Genomic DNA, 23,469 nt, shown 5'->3' on the forward strand with positions numbered 1-23,469 from the left:
CTAAAACGCGTATGAATCCACTCATAACCTCCTTAGATGACAGAACCGGTCCAGGGATTTACCCAAGTCCCAATTAAAATCCAGTGATGGGTAAGGCCAGACCGTGCCCCCAAGTCCCGACTGTTTTCGGGCATCCTCCCCCTGTATCAGGAGCTCCGAGCAACCTGCGGATGCCGCCAGCAGCATGGGCGCATGCACCTGGGACACCTGGGAGGACCAATCCAGTTGCCTTGGTAACTCATAGAGCAATACTTTGCCCCATATAAGTGGTTGACGCTTAAACTCAGGATGAAAACCACTTTCACATGTCTTGGGCTGAGAGCAGTAGAAATGGGTCAGAAGCCAAGGAAGAGTGTGTCATTCACAGTGGTGTCTGGGGAAACGGACGTTCCCGATTTGCTATTGGAAGCCGTCAGGAAGCACAGGAGAAGGCAGAGGTGCCAGGACAAGTGACGCAACGGAGCCCAGTCAGATTGAAGGCAGTCTTATAAATAGTCTTCAGACTTTAATTCTTCCCGTTAAGAAAAAGTGAATTCATTCTGGGAATGGAAAGGAGTCATTTTTCCTTCGACGATCAATTGAGACTCTGGGAAACCAACAAACCATTTGAAGCAAAGCTTGCAAATATGCTCATGGGCTTAGACCCAGTGATTCCCTGCTGGGAATCCAGCTGTGGGTGCAAACCAATAGATGTTCACTGCGGTGCTGTTGATAATGGCAAAAAAGGAACAATTTAGTGATCTGATAGCAAAGGGATGGTCGAGTAAAATAAGGTCCCTGTATTCAGTCCGGTATTCTGCGTCATCAAAAATGATAAATATGAAGATGGATATGAATGTGGTAAAATTTCTACAACAGAATCTTGAACAGAGAAAGCTGAATGCAAGTGGCCTCTATAGCTACACAATGTTCACAGCATGTACAATTACGTGTGCATGGATGTGGGACTAGGGAATTCAGTGTACAAACATGAGTGTGTTGAAAAAAGGTCATGGAGTGGGTGGTTTTTCTTTCCGCCCCCCCCCCCACAGTTTTTTTATATTAATCTTTCAACTAGGAAGAGAACATCTTTTGCAGAAAAATGAAATTTAATGGCATAGAAAAAAGTTTATTTAATATTAATGGATAAAATGTCTATTACAAAAGACATGTATATATGCATTATATCTACATCAAAAAAAGAAAAAGGGGCTTGATAGATATATAACCAAAGTATTACCATTAGTGTCTCTAAGTTGTGGACAACAGATGACTTACTTTTTTCTTTATGATGCTATTTTTTTCCATACTTCTGACAAACATTATATGTCCCTTTTAAGAATTGAAATATCAGTGAATAAATGGATGGATGGACGAATGGATGGATGGAGAGTGGATGGATGGATAGATAATAGATGGGTGGGTGAGAAGGCAGGTAAGGTACGGGATGGATGAATGGAGGTGTGGCTGGGTAGGAGGATGTATGGCTGGCTGGCTGGATGTACGGATATATGAGTGGGTAGGTTGATGGATGAATAGAGAAGAAAGAAAGAGAGAAAGAAAGAAAAAGAAAGGAAGAGAGAGAGAAAGGAAGAAAGGAAGGAAGGAGGGAGAGAAAGAGGGAGGGAGGAAGGAAGAAAGGACAGAAAGAAAGGAAAAAAGAAAAAAGGAAAAGAAAAAAGAAAGAGAAAGAAAAAGAAAAAAGAGAAAGGAAAAGAGAAAAGAGAGAAAGGAAGAAATAAAGAAATAAAGAGAAAGAAAAAGGTAGGATGAATGGCTGAATGGCTGGCTGGATTGACGGATGGGTGTGTATGGATTAAGGAGTGTATGGAACGATAATTAAGGAAAGACAGAGAGAGAGATGGGGTGAATGGACGGATGGATAGATGATAGATATATAGACAGACAGCTAAGTAGATTCATATAGATGTCTCTCTCTTCTTCTCCTTCCTTCCTCCCTCCTTCCTCCCTCCCCGCACCCCCAACGCCCCCGCCCCCTGCCCCGCCATCCCTTCCAAATTCCTTTCACTGGGATGAAACCAGGAGCACAGTCTCCTCCAAAGGAAAGGCAGACAAGATGGATGACAGCAATCTTCTGCCCTCAGCCCTCTTCTGCTGCTCCACGCTGGGGCAGGAGAGGAGTGCTCTCCCTATGTCTCTGTGCCCATATCCCACCCCAATTCTGCCAGGCTACACTCCAGCAGGTGCAGGAGAATAGTCATGGCCACATCAGACCCAGCCTCAGAGCCCCAAGAAGGACACACACAAAGAGCCCAAGGTCTTGGTTTCCAAGGAAATGGGAGTTAAAGTTAGAGATGCAGAAGGGTTCATTCAGGTCTTTACCACCAAGATTAACCAGCATACCTACAAGGCATCCCAGGTGATTTTTTAATTTATATGTTTATTCATTTGTTTGTACAGCAGCCTCTGTGGGTCACCTGCGGGAGAGAGTGCACAGGGCAGATGGTTCCAGGGCCAGCAGTGAGTGAAGTAACCAAGGTCTGCCCGAGTCCTGTGGACGCCTGGGGAGGAGAGTGACTGGCCCCTCTGCTGAGTGAGGTTGGGCATGTCTGAGCTGGACTAGGACAGAGAGTGTGATGTCACCAGATGGTGACAGAAGTGAGGGTCTCCCAGGTCAGGGAATCAAGGATTAGCATTGGTGAAAACACAGGAACAGAGAGAAGGCGAGAATTTCCCTGGCCCCATAGGCTTCCCTGTGGTAGGGTACACTGCAACAGGCAAGGGTTGCGTGAGAAGCTTCTGGAAAGAACAGGGTCAATCACAGGGGTGCTCACATGGGGGCTGAGCCCGGTGTTATGAGGTTTAAGGCTTGCACAATTGGGGCAGGGGGTGGGGAACTCCTAAAGAATACAAAAGCATTTTCCTTTTTGCAAAGTTTTTACAAACCGGTGGCCATGTGAACACATGACTAGGCCCCTCCCAGGACCCTGCACAGCGAGGCGCCCAGAGTGGGAGCCACAGTGAACCCACCCTGGTGCTACCTGTGTGCCCTGGGCAACAAGCCGGCGCTGACGGACCTTAGGGAAAAGTGTAGAACTGCAGCACATAGGATTCAGAAAAGGAACTTCTAACTGTGCATTGCCATTGATTCCCACTGGCTAAAGCAAGACATGTTCTTTGCACCAGAGGCAGCGATGTGCCAGAATGGGCAACTAAAACTCAAAGATGCCCCTGGCTCCTGGACACGACTGTCTCACCCGTAGCTGAGCACAGTGGAAGAGCAGCCTGGTTGTCAGCCTGCTTCCTGCCCTCCCAGAGACAGAAACCATGCCCCCACAGTGTGTCCTGGAATGAAACATGCCCATGAGGCAGTGGCGGGCCGATGTGCCAGGCAGGCACTGGTAGACAGGAGCTCCAGGCAGCCGGTGACACTGCAGATGCACGGGCCATAGCCGCAGCCACCGGCCTGGATAGCAAGGTCTTCAGCGTCATCTCACTCTGGCCTATGATATCCTCTCCTCTTTCTTTCTTTCCCTGGGCCATGATGGGTATGAACTGGACCTCATATGACTCCATGCCATAGTAAAGTGGGGAAAATCAGGCAGCACCAACTCCAGCAGTGAGACCGACGAATGCTGCCAACACACATCTGATGATGCTAAAACACAGGTAACATGGCACACGAGCCAGCCACCCTTCGCCAACGCCCACCCTGGGCCTCTGTGTCCCCTGCTGCACAACGTGGTGGGTGGATGACGGGCCCCACCTGGGGCTGTGGATGAGAAACAGCCCATAAAACTTTCCGTAAAGCTCTGCACACCTATAAAGTGCTATTAAAGTAATGACTATAGATTAGGATCAGAACTGAAGGGAACACGCATGCCCATTTGGGCTCTCCCAAGACCCACTCCTTGGCCCAGAGGGCCTGGGAAAACACACAGCTGCCCTTAACTCCAGCAAGTTACAACTGCTTCCCCATGGACAAAAGCCAGACAGAGGTGACCTGCACAGGGACTGAGTCATCCTCAGTTTCTTCCAGTGCTTTTTGGCTGGGATGTTGCTCCTAACCCTCACTAGATTTGCATCCTTTCATTATTACTCTGTGTGCTCTCCTGCCTTCTCCACAATGTCCCATTGAGTTCTGAGAGCCTGTGACATATTTCCACAGCACATCCATAAACACAGGTGTGTTTCGAGATTATTTCAAAAAGAAGAAAAAAAATGTGACAGGTTTTTTTTTTTTTTTTGACAGAGTCTCACTCCATCGCCCAGGCTGGAATGCAGTGGTGCCATCTCAGCTCACTGCAATCTCCGCCTCCTGGGTTCAAGCAATTCTCCTGCCTCAGCCTCCCAAGTAGCTGAGATTACAGGCACCTGCCACCACACTCATGCCTATAATCCCAGCACTTTGGGAGGCTGAGGCGGGTGGATTACCTGAGGTCAGGAGTTCGAGACCAGGCTGGCCAACATGGCGAAACCCCATCTCTACTAAAAATACAAAAAAAAAACAAAAAATAGCTGTGACAGTTTTAAGTAAGCAAACGAGTAAACAAAACTTACTTTCCTTCTTCAGACAGCCTCATAGTCACCTCATTCCACTTTACGAGTGTAAAGTCGTCACAAGGAGAAAATAGTTCTACATGTAGGTCATGAGTTGACATTTTCTTTCATTGTCAATAAAAACAGCAGGTTCCGATGCGTAAAATTTGGATTTATCTCTTTAGCATAACTCATAAAATAAAATAAACCATCCCTACCAGGTAACAACTTTTTAAAATAAAAAAGTCGATGTAGAAAACATGTTGATCAATACCACAAGTAGCACTCGATGTAACATTTATGTCTTGCTTGGAAATCTTTTCTTTTTGCAAAACTATATTTCAAAAGATAGAACAGTCATGGTACAAAAATGTTTATTTAAATTAAATATTTTCAACAAATTAATATTGACAACTGTTCCAAAGTATGAGTTGTTCTTTCAAAAAAACGAAACAGTTTAGCTTAATGTCTGTGATACTGTCTTATGAGATTATTCATACATGCTCTGGACTGCGCATCAGTCAATCATATCATCAACAATTTACTATTTATTACCAAATGGCATATAAAGTAATAGCATAAAGAGTAATCATATCTTATAAGTGATTTTACAATAGGACATCTTAGAAGGACAAAAAGGATTTATCAACAATACAAAACATAAGATAAAAATAATAGGAGATTATATAAAACATATTTCATACAGGAAATCATATGCTAAAATCAAAAAACCAACAACTGTCTTTCAGCACACTGTCATGCAGGCTCCTTTAAAGGAGGTTTGGGGGAAAGATGAACATATTTTGGGGGCAGGGTCCAGGGCTCAGAAACATTTTTGGAATCACAGTGAGTTTCTGATTTGCGGGAAGCTGCTCTAAAGCACTGGCTGAGGACTTTGCCTGAGGACCTGGCTGGTGAGGAAGACAAATTCTCACAGCAGCTAAAGGAAGCGTGCTTGGGCTAAGTCAGGGGCTGTTTCAGTTAGGGACCAGTTGAGCAGTGGAGGAAGAGCAGAAAGAAGAGAAAAAGAAATCCCAGAAAAGAGAGTAAGGAAGCCGGAGACAGCCGGGAAGGAAGCACCTTTTGAATCTACAGAGGGGAAAGTGTGTATCCAGATTTGAAGACAGTGACTTTGCTTGGTTGCAAAGTCCTTTTAGGTACCCTGGGTCTTTGGTCATTAGAAACAGGGAGTTGGCAACAAGTTGTCATTGTTAATAAAAATATCTGATTTAGACTTTTGAGTTTAGGAGTTGCATGAAGTGGGCATGTGTCTCTCACACTCCTGGTATACATTCAGACTGTGCATATTCTTTTTTTTTTTTTTTCTTGAAATGGAGTTTCACTCTTGTTGCACAGGCTGGAGTGCAATGGTGCAATCTCGGCTCACTGCAACCTCCACCTCCCAGGTTCAAGACATTCTCCTGCCTTAGCCTTCCAAGTAGCTGGGATTACAGGCATGCACCACCACTCCCAGCTAATTTTGTATTTTTCATAGAGACAAGGTTTCACCATGTTGTCTAGGCTGGTCTCAAACTCCTGACCTCAGGTGATCCACATGCCTCGGCCTCCCAAAGTGCTGGGATTACAGGTGTGAGCCACCGTGCCCGGCCTAGACTGTGCATATTCTCTTGAAGTGTGTGTATAATAAACAAATTAACAAAAAAAAGAACTGCTTTAAAATGTATATTTAAAATAAAATAGTTTTAACTCAATCCCATTTTCTGTGATACAGTTAGCCATACTGGTTAATTTCTCAAATCAGGTTGACTGTTTTTTCTCAAATTGTATGAGTCCCTTTGAAATTTTGTGGTCACTTTGGAAGGGAGTGCAGAAAGTACAGAAAGCCTCGTGGTCCTTGGGCTGTGCACACAAAATTATCACCAGATCGTAGGTTAGCGAGCTCATTAATGAGTCAAATTTCCCCATCTTCCTGTATTAATCTTGAGAGAACCCTAAATCAGAAAACTGGACCAGAAGGGACCTTGGCTATCAAGTCTGTCCCCCCATTAGTTTCGATGATGGCTACAAAGAAAAGACGTCAGTGAATATTCCACTGGGAGACAGCAACTCTCAGGGGCTGGAGGAAAACTCACTTGAAGGAATATACTTAAAATGTGGGCTGCAGGGGCTGGAACGTGGGGAAGGGGATAGAGGCGGCTCTCGGATAAGCAGAGTCCAGCTTAGGCCAAAGGCTCTGGGGCCGCAGTTCAGACCTCCCTGCCCTGAGCGGTGGGAGGAAAGCTGGTGTGGCTGGACGGCTCCTCCGCCACTCAAGGCACAGGAAGGAGAGGGCGCGAGGGCTGACCGGACGGGGCGCCTCCAGCTCTATGACACACTGTAGCTGTTGTAGTACGTGGCCGTGGCATCAGCCAGGACGGAGATGAGGCTGGTCTCTGTGGGACCCGTTGGTGTCACCTGGGAGACTGGAACATGCCCACTGAGGGCCATGGCCCCTGTGGCGGAGTCTGGGTGGCCAGGAGTGTTCAAATACTGGTCGAATTCATTGCGATCCATGTCCCCCAGGAGTTCCACCTGGCTCAGTTGATCCAGGGCGTCGAAGCCAGGGTGCTCAGGAGGCGGGGAGAGCTGGCCCAGGTGGGCTTGGAGGTTGGAGTGGAGTGGGTGGTAGGTGGCCGGGGAGTAATAGGCAGGAGATGGGGGACAGCCGGGTACAGGGGACATCATGGAGACGCCGGGGGACTGGCCAAGGGCCAGGGAGCCCAGGGGGTGGCTACAGTGGAGAGGGCTTGGGGCGTACTCCGGTGAGTACGGATGCCCTGGCAGGTGGGGGATGCGGCGGGGATGGCCATGCTCCTCCTGGCAGGGGGAGGAGAAGAAGGTCTGCTCCGGCTCCAGCACGTCCAGGGGAGACATTTCAGGAGGTGTGGGCAGCCCGTACGGGTACGTGTCCACACTGCTCGGGGTGCCGCCGCCGCCACCACCAGCCGGCCCCTCGTGGTAGCAGCCCCGGAGGCTGGGCAGGGCAGTGCCGGGGGAGTACTCACCCCTGTCCTCCTTCTCCCCCAGCGCCCCCCGGCTGCCGCTTCTCTTCTCCGGCAGGGCGTTCTGGTCCCGGGAGAGGGAGCTCAGGAGGAAGCCCGGGTCCACGCGCTTGCACAGCCGCTTGGCCTGCTTCTTCCTGCGCGGCCGGTACTTGTAGTTGGGGTAGTCCTGCATGTGCTGCAGGCGCAGCCGCTCCGCCTCGTCCACGTACGGCCTCTTCTGGGACAGCGTCAGCGCCTTCCACGACTTTCCTGCTCACACAAGGCAGAGGAGGCCATGCTCAGTGTTGTGCCCCGCAGGCATCGCACATGCACACGCGTGCACACACACCTCCCTTCCCCCTCTCAGCCACAGAGGACACGGGCATCTCTTGCACCCTCTTCCCAGACCAGATCCTGCAGGCACAGTGAAGCGAAATCAACCCCTCTGCTTGCATCCAGAAAGCCAGATCGCGCACGGTGCACACAGAAAGCATCACCTCTCATATAAAAGCCGCCAGAGAATGCCCACGCTACAATGCGGGGTCCCCAGTGAAAAGCCCACCTGACCATATGTCAGCTACGGGAAGAAAATATCTAATGATCACGATATTGATTGGGGCTCTTTTTACCCTTCCAGGGTCCATTCTAAACATTTGTGTATTCTCATGAAAATCTCTGCCTTCATTGATTAGTGCAGGCTAAAGAGATACTATCATATTTACCTATGGCATAAATCTCACAGCCCTTTCTGGGAGGGAACCCAGGCTCAGTCAATACTTTCACAGATGTCAGTAAATTAGAGATTCTCACTTAGGTTAACAAATACCTATTCCTTACCTCTGAAGGTCGAATAGAACCCTGCTGGATGACTGAGGCCAGAATGCTAGCATCTGCTTGCAACACATATATGCACACCCAGACACATGCATGCACACACATATACATGCAAACGGTCACTTCCAGCCAGCCATCTTTTGGGGACCCTTGACGGTGCCAGGGCACCTGCTTAGCCACAGATCTCCATGCAGAAGCCATTCCCTGCACTTTCCAGAGTTTCTATTTTCTTCAGTATAAAATAAAGATATTGTGACACTCTCCAGCTCCAAACTCTCTCTTTAAAAATTATTCCATGCTTGCAACCCACTGGTGCTAATATGGTGGCTGCGCTTGATCTTCTATTCACCATTGCTTGCTTGTCTGTGGCTTTTCAAGTCCCTGGAGCATCTTCCCTCATCTATCAGTGTGCACTGCACACCCTTCTGCAGTGTTTTCTAGGGGTGGGGGGCTTCTGGACCCCTTGGGTTGCTTTGCTACCTCCTAAGGTGGGCTCAGGATTCTACAACTTTAACATGTTCTACCATGATGCTAATGTGTCCTGAAGTTTGAGACCCGCTAGCATAGAGGTTAAGGCCTAAGGAAAGGGCCCTGTGTTCCACTCAGCACATTCTGCACTGGGCCAGGTGCAGAGCCGTGCACACAGCAGCCCTCAGTGCCTCCGCTGACTGGCTCCTTGGGCCAGGGGCTCAGAGCCAGGGGAGGGCAATGATTAAGGGCATTGTACCACTTGGGAGAAAATTTATAGAAATTCCATGGAGCTTTCAATTAACATCATTAGCTATCACTTACAAGGGCGACTTGAAAGTGTTAGGAGCTGCAGATTCAGGGCTGGTCATCAGTTCCCAGCCTGTGGCTGAGGCTACAAAGCTGTTGCAAGTGGCCCAAGATCCAGGTGCACCCCATACTCTGTCTGTGGTCTCAGTATAAAATGTGGCCGTAGCTTTTAAATGTACCTGGATGTTATATAATTAATAAAATACGTGTTCATTTAAAAATGCTACCAAAGGTCTACTTCTCTTTATGCACTTTCTCATTCATAATATATTTTAAATACCAGTGTGACTAGGTCACATTTTTAATGTTAGGGTTTGGAAGGTTTATAGTGGAAAAAGTTGAGACTCCTATATCCAGCCTTTTCCTCTCAGGTCAGAAAGGAAAGAGCTGAGAAGGAAATGTCACACAGGTGGAAGGGATCATCCAGCTGCCCCCTACTGACAGGTGCACAAAGTCCATATTGTGAAAAGCACCAGTGTTGCGGTTTCCCTCACCCAGTGCCAGGAGCTACATGGCTCAGCAGGAAGCAATCCGTGTCTTTTCTGCAGAATGAACTGTAACCTCCTGAAGCTGAAGTGCAGGCCCTGACGGGGACCAACTCGCAGGAAGCATCTGTCTCCTGTGTCCCTGTCCCTGCCCCTTTCCTGGGAGCAGGCTTCCCCAACTCTGCAGAACCATGCTCCTCACCCCTCTTTCCTCCCCATTCCCTGGCCCAGGCCTGCACAGAATTCCTCCTCTGTCACGGTCACAGCAGGGGCTTGCTTCCCCCTGTTGGCAGGGTCAACAGGCACAGTGCCCACGGTCCGTGGAAAAAAACGTTTGGGGATCCACAACAAACATATTTTCATTTCTTTTAAAATCTGAAGAAAAATATAAACTTACAGGTTAAATAAAATGTTTTATTATTGTACATATTAATACATTTGTCTTTATGCCAACACTGTGTAAAATACAAATGTTACTATTTTTGTTGAGGGAAAAGGCCCCAGAAGGCCCCAGACCACTAAGGCGAGTTGGTGCAGCCGGCCACCAGGCTGGGCCCTTGGCAACCAGCACTCCATCAACTGCTTTGCACAGCAGCTAAATCGCAGGAGGGCTCGGCCTGGGACCCCCTCTGCGGGCCTGCGGCTTTATCCAGCAGAAAGAGGGGCGTCAGTCCTATCCCCAAAGTTCCGCCTCGGGAAAGAGCCCTGAGCTCTGAACTCCGACGAAAAAAGGAAGGGCTCTGTTCCGGACCGGGTGGGGTTTGGGAAGGGTAGAGCCGGCCTCGGGTGCCCACGCGTCCCTTCTTACAGGGCCTGTCTCCCGCTGCGTGCACCAAGTGCTTTGAAAGTTTTTCGCCGATTAAAAAGAATAAAAACCGCGTCGAAAGGCAAAGAAGTCAGGGGTTAGGCAGGCTTGAAAAGTACTCAGCTCGACACCGGAGAAAAAAGAAACCCCCATAGGAACTCCGGTTGTTCGGGTGTGTCCTAACAGCCTCACTCTGGACCTCTTGGACCTGGTGGGTCCGTGTCCCCAGTCCCTGCGGGGACAGCTCAGGAAGAGACCGGGTTCCAGGACAGCCCAAGCATCCGAATCAAGTTATCTACACCTTCGAGACTGAGCAATAGATGAACGAATCGAGTCTATTTGGGTAAGCTTTTTCTTTTGTTTTGTTTTCCTCTTAATTGTTTAGTTAAAGCAAGGATTCGTTCCTCAGGGTCTCTCTTCGGGAATATTCGTTAATTATAATTTCATCTGTGACAGCCTTCCTCTGAGATGGCCCAATTGTAAGGTCCAGGGAATGCTGGCTTTTCCCGCTTCGGTATTCCTAGTAAACGCTTGTTCCACCCAGCCTCAAACGTTTCCGTCCCTGCCCTGTCCATGCACGCCGGTCTCTGTCGCCAGGCGTCCTGGCCTGGCCGCTGCCCCGTCTCCCCGCCCCCTGGGGCGCCGATCTCCGCTCCTGTCCCAGCAAAGGAGCCTCCCTGCCCGCCGCGCGGTTTCACTTTGGACCGCGCCAAGTGCCCCCGCTCTGAATCCTGGGCACCGCGAGCACCCACGCTCGCGCAGATGGCCAGCCACGCGGGCACGAAGAGGGCCCTCGTCCCGCGTGCCGGGTCTTCCCCAGGCTCCGCGCTCGCACCCGCCCTGCAGTGCCGCCAGCCGCCCGCCGCCCGCCCCCGGCCCCCAGCCCGCTCGGCCGCGCGCTCACTCACCCAGCATCTTGCTGAGCTCGGCGTTGTGCAGGTCCGGGTTCTGCACCGCCAGCCGTTTCCTCTCGTCCTTGGCCCAAACCATGAAGGCGTTCATGGGCCTCCGGATACGGCTCTCGGAGCCCTTGTCCCCCGGGGGCCGGGGGGCGGCCGGCGGCGATTGTCCATCCGACAGCTCGGGGTCCAGGGCCGGGCACTCGAGACCCTCGGGCCAAGGGTAGGCTCCCAGCAGCGAAGCCATGGCCGCACGCGGGTCGCCTCGCTTCGCCTGGCGGGGCAGGCGCGGACCTGGCCCTCGCACGGGTCGGGGCGTCCAACTTGGCCCGCAGCCGCGACCTGGCCCCTGATTTATCAGCTTCGGGCGGCCGCGTCCTCCAATGACTCTCCAAGGCGGCGCGGCCCCTCCCTCGGTGTCGGCGCGGGTCCCCTCCCTGCGTCCCGGGCCGCCGCCGGGTCCCCGCTCCGACCTGCCGGGAGGAGGACGGAGGGAGGGAGTGAGGGAGGGCCTCCTCCCCGCGCCTGCCCCCGGCCCGCCCCTCCGCCGCCAGGGCCCGCCCGGGGATCTGCGCCCGGTTGCCCCGGGCCGCCTCCCGCCCCCTGCCCTGGACCCGCAGGTGCCGCACAGACGCAAGGCAGGCGCTGGAGGCCCGCTCCAGCCCCTGCCTGCCCCGGCCAGACTCCACCGCCCTGCCTGCGCGTGTAGCCTCGGAAAATCAACCCAACCAGGTTTCGCCGAGCCCGCCTGGGTGTGAGAGACATTGACCATGAACCCCTCAGAGCAGCCGTTCTTAATACTCCGACTGCCATTCCTTTCGAAAATGACCGGGCTTCGGCCACCGCAGCCCCAGTCAACTTGGGCCGCCACAGAGGCCGGCCGGAGCCGGGGCTGGGGGCCGCATCCCGCCTCGGGTTCTGTGCAGTGCTCACCCAAGACCCCTCGACGCCCCCGCCGCCCCTGGCTCTCAGGAGGGCGAGGCCGTCGTTCTGGTTCTCAGCCACCTGATTGATTTCTCCTCTCACTCCACCCGCACCCAGTCTCCGGGTCCAGGCCTCCAGCTCCCTCACTTCTGGCTCTTCTCACCCTGATTTTTCTCCTTATATTTTTTCTTTCTTTCTCCGATTGGCAGTCCCGCTTCTCCGAGGGGAGTCGCTCCCGCCCTCTCGCGTCCCCCCTGGCTGCGCTGCGACCTGCGAACTCCCCCAGTTTCCCTCATCTGCACACCCTGGTGTAGACCGACCGTGCGTGCCGGGCCCACGTGCAGCCTGGGGACTGCTGGCTGGGAGCTCACGGCCGTCTCTCGGCCGCGCTCACCGCAGCTCCCCTGTCACCCGGCCCCCTGTGAGGAGCGCTGTTCCCGCGCTCTCATATAAGCGCCGGCACACAGTAGGCGCTCAAGGCCTGCAGAATGAGTGAGCAAATATAGCTCAGACACCTACTGAATGAAAGTCGGCAGGTTTGACTAGATCCTGGAATTTAAAATTTACTGAGCGCCACCCATGTGCGGGGCTCCACAGAGGTGATCCTGGAAGGAGGCAGCGTTGTAGGGGTGCGGGGGTGCCGTGGGGTCCGGAGTCAGAACCTTAGTGTTCAGGTGACTGAACGCGCGACTCTGGACAAGTCACATCTCTCTGGATCTCTTTTCCAAATCCTAACACGGGACGATGATAAGACTGACTTTCCAGGGCTGTTGTGAAGATTCGGTGAGATAAATGCAGAGAAAGCTCCAACCCTGCCTGTGATGCTTGATGTTAATATAACTCTAGGCATGAAGCCCGTGAGCCTGAGTCCGGATTTCAATGTCCCCGCGCGCAGCGACCGATGCCTTGCATGCAACATGCAACGGGCCCCACGGCTAAGACCCGGCAAGTGTAAGGTGAACTGCAGCGCCTCTGTTCACGTCCTAATTTTTACCTCTAGAGCCGGGGACAATTTTCATCCGAGAATTAGCTTTCCGCACAAAAGAGATGGCTGGGTTTGCCCCTCTTTTCCAGCCAGGATTCAGTAGCAGCACCCTAGGCCGGTGCGCCTCAACCGCTGCACTGGTGGGCCGGGAATCTAAGGGTGTGGGGCGGGGCGCGCGCTGCGCAGCGCGGGCAGAGAACAGGATGCCCACCGCTGGGGCAGCATCCTGGAACCAGAGGCGGAGCGGCGGGGGACCCACCTGGGGCCGTTTGCAGAGAGTGCGTCCTCCATCTAGGCGGACTTCCCAACCCTGCAAAGCCCAGGCCATTTCCAGTGGCCCTTTCCTGCATATGCCTCCAGCAAAACCCTTAGGCCAGAGTGCGCCTCGTGGGATCCAGGGCCGCGCCCGGCCAGGAGAAGGGAGCTATTTGAGAAAGGGGAGAAAGAGGGTCCCACGGGGGGATTGAGCGGCGGCGGAGGATCCCGGGAAGAGCTCGTCCCCGACACTTTCTGACCCTACTGAGCTCCAGGGCGGTGGCAGTGCTCTGCAGGGTCGGAGGCCACGAGGGGACAGCGCCCCCTTCCCGACGACGGGCGTCCCCACTCCCGGCCGCAGCCCGTAGCACACTCCCTGCATGGCCCCAGAGCAGAGCGCGAAAGCCGTGGGGCCGCGCCCGGGCACCAGGTTAGGCAGATGCGACCTCCCCAGGGAACACGGAATGGTCAAGTTAGACCCCAGACACCGATGGCAACAACAGAGAAAACAACGGGGACGGGGCCAGAGAATACGTGTTGTGATTATTGTCTGCACTTGTTTAGTTTCTTGCTTTTCCTCTGCAGCGAGCTTGCAAGCCTGGGCTGTCCAGGAGGTGAACATTAACCTTCCCAGCGCTGACGCGGGCGCCGCCCGGGGCTTGGAAATTGTCAGCACCGCGGTAGCCGGGCTCGCTCGCTCCATTCCTTCATTCCCTTGCGTCGACGCATTTATGCACCTTGGCAACTGTAAGCGAGCGCGCCCTGGTGCAGGCGACGCCAAGGGACGCGGGGTCTCCATAACCTCGCCGATTCTCTGGTCACTGCGACCTTCAGTCCTAGAGCTCCGCGCCGACCCTACGCGACCCCAAAGCCTGGAGTTCGCAGGGCTGAGCTAGAGGGGGAGGGCGCCAGCCCTGGCATCCTGACACTTGCTGTCGCCAGCGCTGGGTTCGGGGCCGCGGCCAGCGGTGAGTCCAGCGGCTCTTGGGTCGAGGCTAGGTGCGGCGAATCATCACGGCGCGGTCCCTGGAAGACCTGGAGGAGAAAGGTCGAGGCCCAGGGCTACCGGGCCGGATCTTGCGGGGCTCTGACCCGCAGCAGGACCGGTTGGGGGTTCCTGCAGGGGCCGCCAAGCAGAGGCGGAGAGGCAGGGCCGGGTGTGGTGACGCGGGGCACACTGGACACCGCGCGTGCTCCACGCAGCCGGCCTGGCGGCACCACCACAGCTCACTCCTCCCGCGTGAGTTACCTGAACTGCACTCTCTTAAAAGATGTTTTCTTTCTTCCTTCTTCTTTCTTTTCTTTTCCTTCCCTCCCTTCTCCCTCCTTCCCTCCTTTCTCCCCGACCCCCTTCTTTGTCCGTTTAGCTCGGTAGTTCTGTGAACACTGGTTTCCAAGGACACAGGGCCCGAAGCCAGAAATCCCCAATTCCAATTTCCTGCAATTCACTTGTATTTTGATAACTGACTTAACTACTATCGGCCTCAGTTTCTTCACCGGTAAAATGGGGATAATACAAGGTGGCTGACACAGTGTTTGTAAAAGCTCCTCGTAGACTTTTCTGAGTTGTGAAATAATGAAATCGTGAGTGGGCGAAAACCAAAAAAAAAAAAAAAAAAAAAAAAAAAGTCGGGCCTCCACAACTTTCCTCTCCAGGAGCTGTTCTTATTCTATTCCAAACGGAGGAATTTCAGCTGCCCTGGGGGGAAGGGGAGAGGGAGGGGGAGGAGAAGAGGGAGGAAGAGGGGGAGGGGGAGAAGGAGGGGGAGGGAGAGGGGAATCCCGCCACGGTACCCCTGGCACCTGCTCCGAACCCGCCGCGAACCCGGAGCTCTGAACCGGACCAGGCGCGTCCCGGGCCCACGGCCTGCCTTGGGCGGAGCCACCGCGCATGCTCCGGAGGCCCGCGGCAGCGCCCGCAGGCGTTGGGTGCAAGTGTTCTGTGGTTGCTTTTAGTTCCTCACACCAGGCTAGAGGTTGAAGTCATTATCATCACCATCTTTGATCACGCTGATTTGTCTGTACTTGATTGGCAGTCTTTGCAAAGCAGGTTCCCATTCACTGGCTCATCCCCGCCTCCACACAACCCTCGAAGCAGAAGGCCCAGAGTTTTAGGACTGAGACATTTCCCATACAAGGCGGGTGAGGCTGCGGCTACAAACGCCAGAGCACAGACCCCAGCGCACGGCTCCTGACCTCACGCCTGGACTACCAGGTTCCTGTGCGCCCCGGTAGTGCCCCAGCTCGAGGCAAGTGCTTCTAACCAGCCGCTGCGACGCCTCCTGGCTTTGCGCCCCCTCTAGCCTGGTCTCTGGAAGTTCCACTGCACCTTTCCTCATCCACAGGGTGCCTTCAGTTTAAGGCGTGTCCTGAACAAGGTAACGTGAAAAGCAAGGGGCCAAACCCTGCTGGCCACGGCCGAGGTGCGGGCTGGAGAGAGGGGAGACCCGGCCAGGCCTGCCAGCCCCGCCTACCGCGCCGTGCGGGGTCCAGGAATCTGCAGCTCGGGTTTTCTACAAGACGCTGTAGTGGAGTTCCTTGTTCAACCCACGGAAATCTCTCCATAGTCATCGAAGAGAAACCCACCAAGTTCCTAATTCAGAATAACTGTCTGTGATTAAAACAGCAGGGATTGGCCGGGCACGGTGGCTCACGCCTGTAATCCCAGCACTTTGGGAGGCCGAGGCGGTCGGATCACCTGAGGTCAGGAGTCCGAGACCAGCCTGGCCAACACGGTAAAACCCCGTCTCTACTAAAAATACAAAAATTAGCCAGGTGTGGTGGCGCGCGCATGTAATCCCAGCTACTCAGGAGGCTAGGGAGGAGAACTGCTTGAACCCGGGAGGCGGAGGTTTCAGTGAGCCAAGATCGTGTCACTGCACTCCAGCCTGGGCAACAAGAGCAAAACTCTGTCACACACACACACACACACACACACACACACACACACACACACCGAGCAGGTATTTAAGATGTACACCTGCAGTTTCACTGCGCTGACTGAAGCAGGCAGAACACAAGGACATTAGGTCAGTTTCACAGAATCTAAGGTCCAGTAGCTTTTCCATATGAACCTAGGGAACAAGGAATATTGTTTTCAGACTAGAATGCTCCTGAATGTGGGTAGTGTAGACCCCTTATAACATCAAAACCTTTTTGTAGTTGCTTAAATTACTAAGGTACAGTTTCCCTGGGTCAGGCATTCCTGGTTACTACAGAGGCCCCCCTGTACACACACGCTTGTGAGCACCCCTAACCCACCACTTGTCTCTGATGAATCATGTTTCCAGCGGATAATACCTAAAACTTCCGTGGTGGGAAGAACACTGACTTGGAACCAGAAGCCACAAGGCCAGTCCAACCTGCCACTACTGTCTGTGCACATTTTAGCAAGTCACTTCACTGGTTAACTCACAGGCTCTGGAGCCTCAGTGAGGCCCCGAGAGATGAAGGACTTGTCACGTTTTGTCCACTTGGATAGCACCGAGATAATCTAATGCTCAGTCTGTGATTTGTGTTTGCTTCTCCCTAGCACTGAGGGACGTGAGTCCCAAGCCAAGAACACCCTTTTTCTACACTAACTTTCTTCCACTCCACTCTGAACAATTATCAGCTTTCCTTTAAGGGGGCAGGTGTGTCAGATTACTGCATAAAAATGATCTTTATTTAATGGGTCAGAAGCTAGACTTTCAGACAAATTTCACTAGAAAAATTAACAAACTACAAGATAAATTAGCAGTTGGTTTCAGGGGATATTTATTTCTTTTTATCCTATTGCCTCTTCTTTTCCAAATGTCTAAGATGAAGAAGTGAAACTGATTAGAAACCACCCATAATAATACAACATGGAAAATAAGCTTTTTCTTAGGACATCTGTACATACGTCTGACTTCTGGGTAAATAGGATCAGGCTAATGATGAGACAGCCTAGATAGAGATGTCATGACAGAGAATTCTGTCATCAGCCAACAATCCCAGTGTGAGAAGATGAAGATACTTCGTATTTGTTTAGATTATGAGATTGCTTTAATGTGTGGATTTCAAACTACTATGTTTTGTTTGTAAGATAAAATGTGTGTCTACAGAGAAGTGCACGGAGTTTTAGCCAAGTGAACACACCACATAAGCAGCACTCAGATCGAGTAATAGGTTTTGTGAGTCCTGATATTTCTAAGGCTCCCTACCACTAAGTTGTAAGCTCCCTAAGAGCAGGGACTGAGTACCATTCTGGTTTAAAATATAGTACATTAATGGAAAATTTGAGTATGGCTTGTGTCTGCTTCACTGTGTCTGAGTCTGGAAAGATGTGAACAACTAGAAGTCACCTGAATGGCCAGAAGCTAGAATTATCTGGAGGCTTCTTCACCCACAAGTCTTGCACCAGAGGAGGGGTGACTCAAAGGCTGGGCTAAGCTGTGGCATGTCTACACATGGCTTCTCCCTATGTTTTTGGCTTCCTTTTTAGCATGGTGGCCTCAGAGTAAATCTGATATGTCAACTTGGGACGCCAGGAATGAGTGTCCCCATAAACAAGCCAAAGCCTAAATGGCCTTCTAAGACTTAGGCTCAGAAGGCACATAACATCACCTCTAACCAATATTTGTCGCTCAAAGCAGTCACAAGCATGTCTGGATTTAATCAGAGGAAATATAGACTTCCACCTCTTAAAGTGGGGAGTGTCACAGAATTGTGGCTGTGTTTTAAAACCATGAGGTATGTGTATGTGTGAGATGGTGGAAGTGAGAACACCAGAGGTTTATAACAGACAAAGTAGCTACCTTTGTAACTCATAACGCTCTTTCTCACCCCAAGGCCAATGTCAGGGCAAAGAAGTGCACCTTCTTTTTCCACACACTTAAACGAAGCCTTACACAATGCCATACCTTTGAAAGGTTTTTCAAAGTTCCTCAAAAGAAACTAATAGAAATAGGAGTATAGTAATTTCATTTTTGAGACGGAGAATGCTGAGGCACAAGATGTACTTAGAAATATAAAGCAATTTAAAGGATAGAGCCGGAGCTGGGCATTGAAGTTCTATTTGAAAAAAAGCTTAATGAGTGATGTGTCTATATTTGGAACTCGAATTTGTAGGGTTTGATCAGAGGGATTTGTCAAGGATATTTTGGAAAGAATTTCAGTGCAGGTAGAGAAAATGGGTTCTAAGCCCTTCTTCAACTGGCTTCTTAATAGCCGTCATCCCCTACGTTTCTGACACTGGATCTAGTTCACATATTATGTGGAGCAGTACTAATCACAGTCATGTTTACCTGTGTAAATATAAGCTTTGAGGTGCTCTTACACATACCATCTCATTTCATTTTCAAACACCTTATAAGGTAAGCTGGGAAGGTATTTGATTATCACCCTAATTGTGTAGATGAGAAACTGAGGCTCATAGAAATGAAATGACAGGTGGCAAGTGACAGACCTGGCAAAATGACTCCATTCAAGGCTCTCTCCAAAATATCATTCATTGCTTAATTAAGCCCTTAATCCATGGGATTTAGGGCTTGACTGAAATGAAGTTGGATCCAAACAAACAACATCACATATAAGAAAGTAAGTTTTAAATTATAAAAACTTCCACTTCTGCTTATGATGGAGTAACAGGGATCAGATTAACCCCCCACCTTAAACCAATACAAAACTAAACAATGTCTGAGTTTTCAGACACTGCACAACAGACAGTGCACACAGTAATTCTGGAAAAGAGAAACAAATGAGGTGAACCCAATACGTGCCCCTGATCATTGTCTGGAGAAGGTCTCCAGGCCATGATGCAGGGAAGGGGAACTAAAACAGAAACCAGGGTGTTGCTGAGTTGAAAAGTCAAAGTTCTGAGCTGAGAGAGGATGAAGCAGAGAAGAGTCTGCATAGACAGAGGGCTTCAGAGATCTAAAGAGAGGTCTCCTTGAATTTTTGCCTGACAATGATCTGCACATGTATGTGAAAAAAATCCGAAGGCTATGGAAAGAATCACTGGAAAAAAATTAGGTGGAATAATCTCCTGAGCTCATACCAGGACAGAAAGAGTTTCTGTTCCCACAAGACAAGGTGGAAAGACCTCCTAATACATGGGACATCAGGTAGTATCCTCAGAAGACTACTGTCTGATGGAAAAAGAAATAGGAAAATACAATCCACAACCAGGATGAAAATCAGTCAATAGAAACAGCACCAGAAATGACAAAGATGATGGAATTGGCAGATACGGATGTTAAAAAAGTTATTTTAAATATACTCCTTGTGTTCAAGAAGGAGTATATTTAAAGAGGAAAACAAGATCACAGTTCTTGAAAACAAGATGTAAAAGATCTAAAAAAAAAAGAGCCAAATCAAAATTTGAAAGGTAGAATATTTGAGATACAAAATACCCTACAGAGGATTAATAGTAGATAAGACATTGCAAAATAAAATATTAGTAAACAAGAAACATGCCAATATAAACAATCCAAAAGGAAAAACAGAAAAAAGACTGAAAATTAACACAGAAGTAACAACTTGTGAGACAATATTAAGTGGCCTAACATAAAAGTAGTTAGGCTCAGAAGAAAAGGGAGAGATTAGAAAAACATATCTGGGAAAATAATGCCTTAATGTTTTTTGAATTTAATGGAAACTATAAATTCACAGATTCAAAAAGCCCAACAATCCCCCACCAAAAAAAACAAAAAACAAAAAAAGAAAGGAAACCATACTAAGGCACATCATAATGAAATTGCTGAAAATCTTGAAAGCAACTAGAGGGAAAAGGACACATTACATACAGAAGGAAAAAATAAAAACTAAAGCAGACTTTCATGCTTGAAACTATGCAATCCAGAAGACAGTGGAATAACATTTTTTAAAGTACCGAAATAAAAAATTTTAAAAACCACTCAACCTAGAATTCTACACCTAGCAAAATTATTTTATAACATAAAAGCCAAATAGGACTTTTCAAACACACAAAAGCTGAGTGAATTCATTAGCAGACCAACATCATGGAAAATGTTGAAGGAACTCCTTGAGGCAAAGGATAGTAATATAGATGGAAATTTGGATACACACAAGGGAATTGGTGAACATAAAATACTTTTTATATATTTTTAAAATCTGTTAAAAATATAATTGATTGTTAAAGCAGAAATAATATATTATTGAATTTATAGCATATATAGAAGTAAAATTTTATGACAACAATAGCACAAAGATCAGGAGGAGGGAAATGAAAATATATTTTTGTTAGGTTCTTGTATATATATGTGAAGTGGTATAACATAATTTGATGATAGACTGACCATTTAAGATGTATACTGTAAATGTTAGAGCAACCGCTTTTTAAAAAGAGCTAATATGCCATTGAGGTATATACAATGGAATAATAAAATTCTCAATTAATCAAATCTATCCAAGACAGAAAAAGATGAAAAGGAAGCAAAGAATAGATGAGACAAATAAAAAACAAATAGTAAGATGTTGGATTAAAACACAACCATAATTATGACCACACTAAATGTGTATGGCCTAAATATTCCATTTAAAAGCAGGGATTGTCAGATTGGATTTTAAGAAAAAGCAGGATAGAACTATACGGTTATATGATGGTTTAAAGAAATCCACTTTAAATACAAGACACAGATTAGCTAAAGGTAAAAGGATGAGATTTTTTTATACCCAGTCCAGCATGTACGGAGACTGGAAATCGTTAATCCCATCCTAACAACAAGAGAAAAACTTAAACAAACTGAAAATTGACAAGTCTTCTTAGCTCCATCAAGTAATTCAGGTCATAAAGCAAGCCACCACCCTATGATTGAAGAGACAAAAAGGTGGATACTGAGAATCACAACTTACCAGGGCAGAAACCCATGAGCAGAAACCTCCACAGGAGTCAGTACCAGGTTCCTCTTATGACAAAAAATGACCAGCCATATTAAATGGCTAACAGCACAGTTTAGAGAAACAGAGAATGAGAATCAAAATCAGATATGTCAGGGATGTTGGAATTATTAGACTGGAAATTTAAAATAACTATGATTAACATGCTAAGGGTTCTAATGGAAAGGTAGACAACATGCAATAACATATTGGTAATGCAAGTAGAGAGACGAGAATTCTAAGAAAGGATCCAAAAGATGTGCTAGAAATAAAAAGCACTGTAACAGAAATGAAGAATGCCATTGATGGGCTTATTAGTAGTCTAGACATGGCTGAAAAAGAATCAATGATTTTTAAAATATGCCAGTAGAAACTTTACAAACTGAAAAACAAAGAAGACTGAGAAAAAAATGGAACAGAATATCCACCGACTGTGGGACAATTACACATCACATACACACAATGGGAATACCAGAAGGAGACCAAAGAGCAAAAGGAACAGAAGAAATATTTGAGGCAATAATGACGGAGAACTTCCCAAACCACATATTCAGGAAAGTCAGAAAACACCAAGTAGCACAAATGCCAAAAATGACATGTAGGCATATTGTATCCAAGTCATGGAAAATAAAGACAAAGAAAAAAATCTGGAAAGGAACCAGAGGAAAAAAATCATCTTCCTAACTATCCTATAAGGATAATCATTACATTGGATCTCTTCAAAGCCATACAAGCAAGAAGAGAGTGGAATGAAAAAATTTAAGCGTCCAAAGAAAACCCCACCAACCTAGAATTCTGTATCTAGCAAAATTATCCTTTAAAAGTAGAGGATAAAAATTTTCTCAGATCAATAAAACATTGGGGGAATTTGTCACTAGTAGATATGCCCTGCAAGAAATGTTAAAAGAAGTTCTTCAAAGTGAAGGAAAATTATATAGATTAGAAACTCAGATCTGCATGGAGAAAGACAATTAAAGAAGGAATAAGTGAAGGCAAAATTAAAACATATTTTTATCTTTCTTCTTCTTCTTTTTTTGTTTTTTTTTCCTTGAGACAGGGTCTCACTCTGTCACCCTGTCTGGAGTGCAGTGGTGCATTCATGACTTACTGCACCCTCAATCTCTTGGGCTCAAGTGATCTTCCTACCTGAGCAGCCCAAGTAGCTGGGGCCACAAGTGTACAATACCACGCCTGGTTAATTTTTTTATTTTTTGCAAAGACAGGGTCTCATTATGTTGCCCAGGCTGGTCTTAAACTGCTAGGCTCAAGTGACCCTCCCATCTCAGCCTCCCAATGTGCTGGGATTACAGGCAAGAGCCACCATACCTGGCCAACAGATAATCAGTTCGTTCAAAGTAATGAAAGTAACAATGTATTGCAGTGATTATTATAGCTTATGGATAAGTGAAATGAATGACAGCAATGATAGACAGGAGGCAGAAGTCAGAAATACTTTATTATAAAGTACTTACACTATCTGTGAAGCAGTACAGTGTTACTTGAAGGTACACTTGAATTAACTGTAAAATATATATTGCAAACTCTAGGGCAACCATTAAGAAAGTAAAAAAAAAAAGGGTAATTTAAGGATGGAGGAAAAATGAAATCTAAAAAACGCTTAATTAAAAGCCCAAAAGGCATAAAAAGAGTGAAAGACAAAAATAGAAACAAAGAATAGGGGCAACGAATGAAAAACAGTAACAAGTATAGTACATATTAATTCACCTATATCAATAATCATATTAAGTGTCAATGTTCCAAATACACTGTATTAGGCCATTTTCACATTGCTGTAAAGAAATACCTGAGACTGGGTAATTAATAAGAAAATAAGTTCATTTGGTTCACGGTTCTACAAGCTGTACAGAAAGCATAGCAGCCTCAGCTTCTGGGGAGGCTTCAAGAAGCTTCCAATCATGGTGGAAGGCAAAGTGGGTATAGGCACATTACATGGCAAAAGCAGGAGCAAGAGAGAGAGAAGGAGGGGAAGTGCCACGTACTTTTAAACAACCAGGTCTCAGGAGACTTCACTCACTATTATGAGGACAGCACCAAGTGGATGGTGCTAAACCATTCACAAGAAATCTACCCCCCATGATCCAATCACCTTCCACCAGGCACTACCTCCAACATTAGGGATTACATTTCGATGTGAGATTTGGGTGGGTATAAATATCCAAAC

The 23,469-nt window shown here is 48.4% G+C and overlaps 1 protein-coding gene across 1 annotated transcript; it reads right to left on the minus strand.

Annotated features, from left to right (window-relative positions):
* Positions 1-4,836: 4,836 nt before the first annotated feature.
* SOX7 (SRY-box transcription factor 7) lies at positions 4,837-11,714 on the minus strand. Its single transcript, XM_034965623.3, has 2 exons — positions 11,273-11,714; positions 4,837-7,733 (listed from the first exon to the last, which is right to left on the minus strand). The coding sequence occupies exons 1-2, from the start codon at positions 11,508-11,510 to the stop codon at positions 6,805-6,807; spliced, it is 1,167 nt and encodes a 388-aa protein (XP_034821514.3). The 5' UTR covers positions 11,511-11,714; the 3' UTR covers positions 4,837-6,804.
* Positions 11,715-23,469: the final 11,755 nt, after the last annotated feature.

Source organism: Pan paniscus, chromosome 7 (genome assembly GCF_029289425.2).
Source record: "Pan paniscus chromosome 7, NHGRI_mPanPan1-v2.0_pri, whole genome shotgun sequence".
NCBI classification, from domain to species: Eukaryota; Metazoa; Chordata; class Mammalia; order Primates; family Hominidae; genus Pan; species Pan paniscus.